At 48.3% G+C, this 10699-nt stretch overlaps 1 protein-coding gene across 3 annotated transcripts in view; it reads right to left on the reverse strand.

Moving 5' to 3' along the window:
- Dlg5 (discs large MAGUK scaffold protein 5) overlaps window positions 1–10699 on the reverse strand; it is a 114324-nt gene that overhangs the window by 48758 nt on the left and 54867 nt on the right. For 2 of the 3 annotated variants that reach the window (XM_021181701.1, XM_029469073.1), the window contains exons 4-5: window positions 9516–9659; window positions 8686–8869 (exon numbers count right to left, since the gene is read on the reverse strand). In XM_021181701.1, the coding sequence (XP_021037360.1) occupies window positions 8686–8869; window positions 9516–9659 (328 nt within the window). The remainder of the gene's footprint in view (window positions 1–8685; window positions 8870–9515; window positions 9660–10699) is intronic. The other variant, XM_029469074.1, reaches the window with a different exon arrangement.

The raw sequence follows: 10699 nt of genomic DNA on the forward strand, positions 1-10699 counted from the left end.
GAGAGAGGAGAGGGGGAGGGGGAGGGGGAGGGGGGAGGGGAGAGGGCAGAGAGAGAAGCTGCAGCTCCTGTCCTGGCAGCACAAAGCCTGCAATGCCAGCCCTTGAGAAATAGAAGCAGGACCGTCAGGCGTTCACGGTCATCCACAGCTACACGGCAAGTTAGAAGTCAGCCTGTGTCATATGAGACACCGAAGTTTCCATTCACCTCTGAGCTATTGTACAATACTCATATTTTTAAGGTATTGTCAGTTCCACTAGCTAATAAGTAGTTCTTCATTTAAATATTTTTAAGATTTATTTTTATTTTATACGTATGAATATTCTGCTCGCTTATATGTAAATGTACTACGTGTGTGGATTACATGAAGAGGGGGCCAGATCCCCCAGGATTGGAATTACAGATGCTTGTGAAACACCACATGGGTCCTGGGAATGGAACCCTGGTCTCTGAGCCAGTGCTCTTAACAGCTAAGCCATCTCTCAGCCCTGGTCCTTCAGCTTCCACTCCTGACTTCAAGCAAACCTGGGCATCTTTTCTGTGTTTATGAATTACCTATCTTTGTCTTCTGGGTTTGGATTGGTTTCTCCTCCATTCTTTTCCTTTCCAAGCCAGGACCTCTTCTATGCTAGGTTAGAACTGTCCACCCAGGCTGCGCAGCCCTCCAGGAGCTTGTTTCCTGGGTGTGTTTATCACATATCCTCTGCATATGTGGCGTGTGTCTCACTCTCTGCAAACTCCAAAAGGATGCCCTTTGCAGTGTGTACTGAAGTTGTGCCAAGAAAGCCTCTCCTTCTTACCTTGAGATCATAACAATATCCTCTTGTTAGGACGTAAAAAAAAAAGCATTTTTTATTTTCCCCACTTAAACCCTTTTACCCCTTTAAATATATTTCTATTCATAACTTGAGATGGACAGAGAATCATATTATCTTCCTCTCCCACAAAGAACTGACTGGTGGAGACTGAGGACACCCGAAATATTCAGGAGCAGATGATGTGGACATTCTCAGACAGTGCCACAGCTAAGAAGACCAACACTGCCGCCACCTCACTCCCACCCCCACCCCCCCGACAGAACTCTCCAGGTTCCTATGTCTACAAGAGGGTCTGGCTTCTGCAATGGTTTGCTGTGTTGGACAAATACCTCAGATACTCCATTTAAGACTGACTTCATAGTTGGGTGTGGTAGTGCAAAGTGAATTATGGCCAGGGCTGCTACACAGAGAAAGTATGTCTAGAAAAAGCAAAACAAACAACAACAACAAGAGACTAACTTCCTAAGTCTCACTTTCCAATACTCCTCTGTCTCAGGTGGTAAAACTCAAAACAAAGGCAGAGCTGCCATACTCTGAGTTGCCCACAAGAGGGCAGCAGTACAAACACAGGCTCTCCAGCTTTCATTAAGAAACCCTCATTCTTGAGGCAGCCAGCTTGGCGGCAGCACCATCTTCACCAGTCCACAACAAGACTCTGGATTCTGTGCCACTACAGCTCGTCCTTTTACTGAGAACCAGTTTCCCAGACACCCTAACTCTGAGGAGCTTAGCGCCAAGTGGGCTGAATGATCTGAGCATTTCTCATACAGGGGCTTAGACTCAAGCCCGTACTTTATCATCAACAGCCTCAGAAACCAGGGAAAGCTGCAGTCGTGTGAATCCCCGAGACCTGGAAAAGATGCTATCTGCCAGGCTAGAGCATTTCCTGTTCATCAGTAGAAGATTATATTCTTAGTGGAAGGGCACAAATGCACACAGACACACGCTTACTTTTCTGTTGCTGTGATAAATAAAAGAAAAACCCACCCTGGCCGAGAGCAACTTAGGAAAGAAATGGGTTTATTTGGCTCACAATCCCAGGCTGCAGCCCACTATAGAGCGGAAGTCAATGCAGAAAGATGGAAGACCACATCCATAGCAAAGAGCAGAGGGCCAGAGAACAAGTGGGCTGGGGTTGCTTGTTTTCAGCTAGCTTGCTTCGTTCTTACTCAGTTCAGGACCCAGCATAGACTGGTACACCCCAGAGCAGGCTAGGTGTGGATGCTTGAATAGGAATGGCTCCCACAGGCTAACATATTTGAATGCTTGATCATAAGGGAGTGGCACTACTTGAGAGAAATTAGGGGTATGGTCCTGTTAGAGTAGGGGGGGGGGGGCCTTATAGAAGGACGTGTGTCACTGGGGGAAGGCTTTAAGGTTTTAAATGCTCAAGCTAGGCCCAGTGTCACATTGTCCTCCTGCTGTCTGTGGATGTGGATCCAGATGTAGAACTCTCATCTTTTATTGCACCACTTCTGCCTGTATGTCACCATGTTACCTGCCATGAGGACAATGAACTAAACGTCTAGAACTGGAAGCAAGCCCTAACTAAATGTTATTCTTTATAATAGTTCTCTTGGTCACCATGTCTCTTCACAGCATCAGAACACTGACTAAGACACTGGGTCAGTGAACAATCAAGACAACCCTCTACAGACATACCCACAGGCCAGCTATTCCAGAGAATCCCTCAACAGACTCCCTTCCCAGATGACTCTAGGTTGTGTCAAGTTGACAATTAAAACCAAGCAACACACACACAGATACACACATACCACACACACACCACACACACTAACATACATACACACACACACACAGATATACATACTCACATTCACCCACTCACATATACATATGCACACACACACACATATACAGAGACACACACATGCATACATAAACACATACACACAAAGACACACAAATAGGCACACACAAATACACATACATACCACATCACACACACATACACACAGATACATACCACACCATATACAACACATACACATGCACACAGATATACACATGCACACAGACAGACACACAGGTATACACACAAATGCACATACATACCACACATACACACACAGATACATATACATACCATACCACACATATTCAGCTTCCCAGCTAGACAAGTGAAAGAGGAAAGCATCTCGGATACCTTGTGGGAAAAGTCAACTTTCATGGATCAAAAAAGAACATTTTTAAACTAGACACAGAGGAAAGAGAACAGAAACTCAAATGATCTGGTAGAATTGATTTTAAAAACATGTTGCCTTGACACGGATATTTTATAACAATCAAAATTTTACCACACATACAAGGGCAGCAAATGGCTCGGTGTGTAAAGGCACATGCTTGCTGTGAAGCCCAACGACCTGATTTGAGTTCAATCCCAGAAACCCACACAGTGGAAGGAGAGAATCGACTCCCAAAAGCTGCCCTCTTGGGCTGGAGAGATGGCTCAGCAGTTAAGAGCACAGTTAAGACCTCTTCCAGAGGTCCTGAGTTCAATTCCCAGCAACCACATGGTGGCTCACAACCATCTGTAATGGAATCTGATGCCCTCTTCTGGTGTGTCTGAAGACAGTGAAATTGGGCCCCAAAAAAAAAAAAAAAATTTTAAAAAAAAAAAAAAAAAAAAAAAAAAAGCTGTCCTCTGACTCCCACACTTGCCCTGTGACCTATGAGCGATGCATCTGTGTCAACTGACTTAGTAAGGCAAAAGTCCTGACAAATTAAATAGTCAGCGCATAGAATGGAGGTCAGATACAATTAACAGTAAAATAGAGCAGATGTCCAGATGTTCACAACAACAGACAGTGCAAGGTGGCCCATGATACATTCACTGCAGAGTAAAAGAACCAAAGGCAAATTTGAGAGAGAAAAGAAGGCTTCATGTGTGTGTTACACATGAAATAGGGGAAATGTTACAAGAACATGTGCACATGGTAGAAGTTGGTCATTTCTGCAAAATAAGACCAAACCAGTCTAGGACGACTTCATCGCTGTTTTTTGGAATGTTCTTCTTTTAACCAAGGACTGTGTGCTGTTTTAGTAAAGGAAGAATGGTACAAAAAACCCTGGGGTTTGCTTTTCAAACCTAGGAGCTCCTCCGCATGCCCGCTACACCCCCAGAAGAGTCCAAGATGACCCATTTCCCACCAAGAAAATGAAACAAGGGCCAGTCTCAGCCCCTCCCCCACAGTTCACACACACAGGACAAAGCACCTGTCTGCAGCTCTCAGGGGACAGGGGCCCAGGCCCAGTCCCACCCCTCTCACTGGGGGTGGCCTCATTTCCTCTGAGATAAGTCATACACAGGACGGGAAGGCCCCACAAATCCCTCCTGCAAACATGCAAGTCAAACAGCCCCATTTACCCTGCAAGGGCCTCCTCTTCAGGTTTACAAGGCGTGGGAGGAACCTGGCAACAAAGCTGCCTTGTCCAGCAAGCCTGACCCTCACCTTTAGGTCAGTGGGGAGCAAGCCTGTGGCCATCCCACATCACCTGCTCTCTCTGGAGGAGCCTTTCCACTTCCCGGTTAGTGTCTGAGGGTGAGAACAAGGGGCCCAGCAGCTCATAGCCTCCACCACCTCTCCTTCTGGCAGCCTACCCTTCTCTGTTGCTGGGGTCCCAGGCTGGCACTTGCTGAAAACACAGTCTAATCAACCCGACCTCGGAGTATCCATGACCAGGACCAAGTACAACACATACAAGCCTGGCCACCAAAGGTCACAGTTATCCCAAAATAAAAGGAAGTAAATAATGCCACAGCAGTGGAGGAAGAAGAAAGGCCTTCTCATGACATATGTGGGGTGAGCAGGGAAGGGGGGAGAGAGAGAACAGGTGAAGATGTGTCTGAATGTGTGTCGTCGTCGTCGTCTTCATCATCACCACCACCACCACCACCGTGATATATTTTGATACAGGGTATCACTACATTGCTCAGCCTAGCCTAGCTCACAATCCTTTTGCCTCAACCTCCCAAGTGCTGAGGTTATAGTCATGGGCCTCCATGTCCAGTAAAGATTTTTTTTTTTAAATAAAATTTGCCAAATGTATTCTTTTCATGTGGAATAATACCCCAGTGAAGGGCGGACCATATTGTACTTTTTCATTCATTCACTATGGACATCTGGGTTATTTCTACTGCAGGGCTACTCCAAACAATGTCACTCCAATGCTTATGTCCCCTAACTTTGTATGAACATCTATGTCTAGTTCTGCAATGGCTGTGTCACCTGGTCATTGCATTTTACGCCACTAGTAATGGCTGAAGATCCTCATTTCTGCCCACCCTGTAAGATGTCCCTTTTAACTCAGCATGAACACATTTGGAATAAAAGCAGTTACGGGGTACCACACACACAGCGCAGGGTGAGCGCTTTCGACCTGGGATCACACCATTGCAGCACAATCCTGAGACCCAGTGGGCTGCCCTGAGACAGTCCCAGTCGCTAGACAGAGATGCAGGCAGCCACAAACACAACTGCATTCAGAATTTCTCAAAGAATGGCTAGGGGTGTTGCTCAGTCGACAGAGTGCTTATCCACAAGCACAAATATCACACACACACACACACACACACACACACACCTCCTGAACCCAGAAGGGCCGAGGAAAAGCCTGGCTTGCTGCAGCCCCTTTTCTACATCAGGGGGAGGTGGTGGGTCCTCCCTGCTGTCTACAAGGCTCTTAGACTGAGCCAGGCTCTGAGGCCCTGGCCTGCTTTTATTTCCCCTTTCAGGAAACCATTTCGTCAGGAGGCTCACTGATGCTACAGAAAGTTACAACCTCTGCACAGCTAAACTGTATCACACAAGACCCTAAGGAGGAGGGCTCCAAGCAAGGCCTCCTGACAACTTCAATGCACATCCTAGCTCCCTCCTAGCTCCCTGCACTGAGCCTACCCTGGGTTCTCCACAGAGGAACTGGATAGAAAACAATCCATAGAAGCACATTTTCAACACAATACTGTAGTAAATAGGGAGACATTCTGAAAATAGCCTCAGGATCAATCAATAGGAGGCCAGCTAAATCAACTGCAACATTTTCTTAGAACTCAACATTGCCCTTGAAAGGGAATTTGTCTTAGGAGAGAATAATGCACATGACCTATTGGGCATGATTTTGTGTTGTGAGATGAATCACATGTGAAGAGCTCTCTAGGCAGTGACACACCTGAAGCATCCTGGGTGATCCTAGGTCACCTCTGTGGTCACCTCTATGCAGTAGAAAGAAGCAAGCTTTCCTTTCATTTATAGAAGGCCCGTTGAGTCGATCTTTTGCTATTTCTCACAAACACATTAATTTCACAAAAAATTTAAAAATTATACAAATAAAGATAAATGTCCCTCTCGTTGTTGTTTTGAACAACTGAATCTTGCAGCCATTCAATGATGCAGACAGAATAGGACAGGAGACTGCACCTGGGGGCATGGATGAATGAAACCTGCTGGGGTGGAGAACCATGGGGTGGGAGCATAGCACTCAGAAAGAACAAATAGGGCGAGGGGAGGTGGCTACAGAGGGAGGGGTGGAACACACAGGGGACCTGCAGAATAATGACCAGGAGGTGCAGCACATGGGGGCTTGAGCCTATAGTCCCAGCGCCCAGGAGGTTAAAGTAAGAGAAAAGCATGCTCTCAGGCAGCCTGGGCCACATTGCAAACAAGCAGAACAACTTAGCTAGAACTGGGCTATAGTCGATTAATTCTTGCTGCTGTTTTAAAGGGGAGTTACAAAAGTGAAAAGAAGGGAAGGGGAATGATTATAGGCTAAGTGGAAGTGTCGTGTGTGTGTGTGTGTGTGTGTGTGTGTGTGTGTACTCGCATGCACAGGCTTCCATCGCTCAGTGTATATGTCTGTTCTCAGTTATTGCTGACATCTTTTCTACTGCAACACTCTGGGAAGACTGACATCCCAATACCTACACACACACCAAGCACTCGAATCTTGCTTTGTTTGGGATGTGGGGGGTTGGTTTGTGTTTCTGACTAATGACAACACAGGAAAACCTGGACCTCACTGTTATGTAATCCCAGATAACCTTCTACCTCAGCTGGACCTAGAGAGATGAGACACTGCATATGGCATATGTACCCTTGTAATACTTTCAACTATCACCCCCTCCCCCCATTGAAAGGAATGAAGGATTCTTTGAAAGGATAAATGGCTGGTACTAGAGGCTAGCAAAAAACTATAAAATAAGCCTGGAATGGCTGGTAAGCCAGATGCCAAGGAGACAAAAACATACAGGAGACTTATCAAAAGGAAGGAGAAATAAGCCTGAGGGGCCAGCACTGGCCAGAATATGACTCCAACACAGAGTAAAAGAAAGGGGAGGGGAGGGGAGAAGAAAGGATTAAGGGAAGCCAGTTTACAGTGGGGAAGCCTGGAAACGGCAGCTTTTGAGTGACCAAGAACAGAATCACACGAAGAGGCCAAAACCCAGCTAAAACCACTCAACGGGACTCAAGGACACAGCAAGGCTGCCCTAGTCATCAGAGACGGACAGACTGAACCAACCTTAAGATCAGACAGACTCAAAACAAGGGTGTCCTATGAGACAGCTGGACAGCAACCTTCAACAGTATCAAGGTCATGAAAGTCAGGGAAGCCTTAAGAACCTAGGGAGAGCAGACAAAGAAGGATGCAGTGTAGCACTCCATTCTGATCTCAACCCTTACTGAAAAACACACTCTGAAGAGGACCGGGAAGATGAGGCACGAGGAATGGAGATAAGAAAGAAGCCAGGGGTGGAGGAGATAAGTCAGAGTGTGTTATGTGCACAGACAAAGATGTCAAGAGAAAAATCAATGTGCCTTACAATTAATATGCACTTTAAAAGGACTCTTGCTGCTGGCACAGCTGGGCTGGGTCTGACGCTCAGATGGTGGTGACCAGGTGATGCTGATATTTGCATTTCTGACACAGTAAAAAAATCCTTGTTTGTGTTTGGGGTGATGAGGTATCTATCACCCACACTGGTAAATGCTGCCTTGGGTGTGGGGCATGGGGCTTACTCTAGCCTGCTTGCAAACATTCTACAAATCTATAGTAAGTTCAGAAGTTTCAGAAGTAGTTTCCTAAGATTTAAAAATCACAAGCCAGCAGAAAGCAATAAGGACATTTTACAGGTAAAACTCAGGTTGAGACTCAGCACACCAGCTCTTCTGAGAGAGCCCCCGCCACTCTGCTCTCTATCCCTTAGGGACTAAAACTGCTATGGGGAGAAACTTTTCCCTTGAAGGCTTCAGTCTCCCACCCCACCCACAGTCTGTCCTAAGCCCTTCTTCCCACACCGCTGGTCAACCTGTCAGCTTCACCCTGTAAGCTCCAGGACGGGAGAACTTGCCAACAGAACACACAGAAAGCAGGCCTGGCAAACTGCTGCTCAGTCTTCCACCTTGGGATGCAGAGAACAGGAGGAAGAAAGGCCACATGCCACCCAACATGATGGCAATGACACCACTCATCTGGGGTTTGCACGAGCTCTCTTCCTTACAACCTGCTTCCCACCTGGGATGGCACATGACCCCTACAAGCCAAATGGACCACAGGGCCCGAAATGCCCCTGAAACACTCACGGCAGGCACCTGTGATAATGTGATTATCTGTCTTCCTCAGAGGACCGCAGCTTCTAGCAGAGCAAGACAGTTTGTTTGCCGAAACTCAGGTTCCCCAAAGGAAACAGACTTCCCAGAAATGCTTGTAAATGCTCACACAAATGAGCAATTGGGTGCCAACTATTTTGGGTGGCAGAACAGGTGGTTGAATGAGGGAATGGATGGAAGGGCAGATGGATGATGGGCAGGGAGGTGGCCGACTTTGGCCTGCTCCCAGCTGCGGAGTCCTACCTGCTGCTGCTGGGCCCGGAGGTCACCTATCTCCTTCTGGTCCTCTTCCCGGAGCCGCTTCATGTCCTCCCAGGACTGCTGCAGCAGATTGCGCTCCCTCCGCAGCTTCCCGTTCTCCCGTCTCAGCGTGTCCACATCGTCCTTCAGCTGCGTCTGATCACTCAGGAGCCGGCTGTGGAGGGTGCTAAACCCCACGGAAACACTTAGCCCTGACCAATTTCTCCCCACACTCCATCCCCAGGTACCATAGGTCCCCAAAGAGATCAAGACAGTGGCCATAGGAGCCAGGCCCACAGTGTTCAGCAGGAGGCCAAACCCAGAGAACAAGCAAACTCCAAAAAGACTCAACCCCAATTCAGAAAACCCCAACACCAAAAGGAATTCCCAAGGGAAGGAGATTGGCCCAACCACAGCCTATATGCCCTGGGGCCTAGTACAACAGGGCAGGTAAAGGGCAAACACCCTCTCGGGGAGGTGAGGAGCCCCAAGGAAAGAACACCCAGGCTGCCTGGCCCATGAATAAGCTGTAGTAAAGCCCCAAGCCAGAGATCCAGAGGTCTTGGGCAGGCTGACCCCTGCCTCATGTTTTAAATCTCTCTCTCTTTTCGTAATCTGCCAGCTTCTAAGACTGATAAGACAATGTTGGGAGGGGCTAACCGACTCTTTCATGCTTAGTAAAACTGAGTCCAAGAGGCACACGTCCTCTTGCAGAAGGAGGGTCACTTGCTAAGTGGGAGAGCCAGAGCCCTGGACTCTCCTGTCCACAAACAGAGAAGGGCAGAAAGTGGCTACTTCACAAGTGCTGGGGCCTCTCCCAGCACGACACTCACTGATAGAAGTCTGTCTCCTTGGCCACCTCCTCGCACCTCTTCAAGGCGTTGGTGTGCTGGTTCTGTAAGCTCTGCAGGTCCGACATGGCCCGCACACACTGGATCTTTAGCCTCTCATAATCAGGATTCAGCCTGTGGTAGGGCCTGGCCCCAGGAGCAAAGAACCCCATGAACACAGGCCTCAGGGGTCACCGGAACTCAGGCTGTGTACTAGACTACCCAGCCCAGGGGATGGCGCATCCTGGCTCCTATGTACTGTGACCTCCTGGTGCTTATGGAACTTGTTATCCTGGCTGCAGGCAGCAGAGGCAGGGGTACAAATGGAGGGAGCCAGGGCTTCTTGAGTTCCCTCAGTATGCCTGGAGGGGCAGACTAGCTAGCTCTCTCTGTTCCCAGGAGTCTATGCCACAGGCCTGGACTCATCAGAAACTACGATGCTTCTTCGCCTGTCTTCAGAACAGGGACTGTCCACCCTCGGTGCCTATTACGACATGGGTGCTGGGAACACATAATCAGTATTTCCAGAGAGAAGACTTAGCATTAGGACGGCTTTATCAGCTCCCCAGGGGATTCCAATGGGGCGTCAAGGTGAGCACAGAGGCCAAGAGCCATGTTGCTGCAAGTGAAGCCCCAAGCCTCAGCAGCACAGAAAAACTGAGAGACAGGCAAATCCTCAGGCCCTGCCAGGGAAACCTGACTCCCAGGAGCTGGAGGGAGGGATGGGAACCCTGCATCCGGCCCTTCAATGGGCTGCTGCATAGCTCCCTACATTTGGCTGAGCAAACACTTTTGCAAAGAGAACAGATACTAAGACTTCAAAGGATATTTTCTCCAAAAACAAAAGGATACCAGGTAAAACGTACCTTTACAAGACACCTACATGTCAAGAACGACATAAGGGTTTTCAAACCACAGAAAGCTCTAGCCTGCAATGCCGCAGGCTGTGGTCTTCAGGGAATTAAGCAGCGTGGGGCCTTCATGTGTCTGTGCAGGAGCACACACACATTCAAATGCACAGGCAAACAGTGGGACTCAGCAGAAGAAGGATACTGAGTGAGGCATACAGAGTAAGGCCTCCTGCCTCCTGCCTCTCGCCTCTCGCCTCCTGCCTCCTGCCTCCTGCCTCCTGCCTCCTCCTGCCTCCTGCCTCCTGCCTCCTGCCTCCTGCCTCCTGCCTCCTGCCT

This window comes from Mus caroli, chromosome 14, assembly GCF_900094665.2.
Source record: "Mus caroli chromosome 14, CAROLI_EIJ_v1.1, whole genome shotgun sequence".
In the NCBI taxonomy this organism is placed as follows: domain Eukaryota; kingdom Metazoa; phylum Chordata; class Mammalia; order Rodentia; family Muridae; genus Mus; species Mus caroli.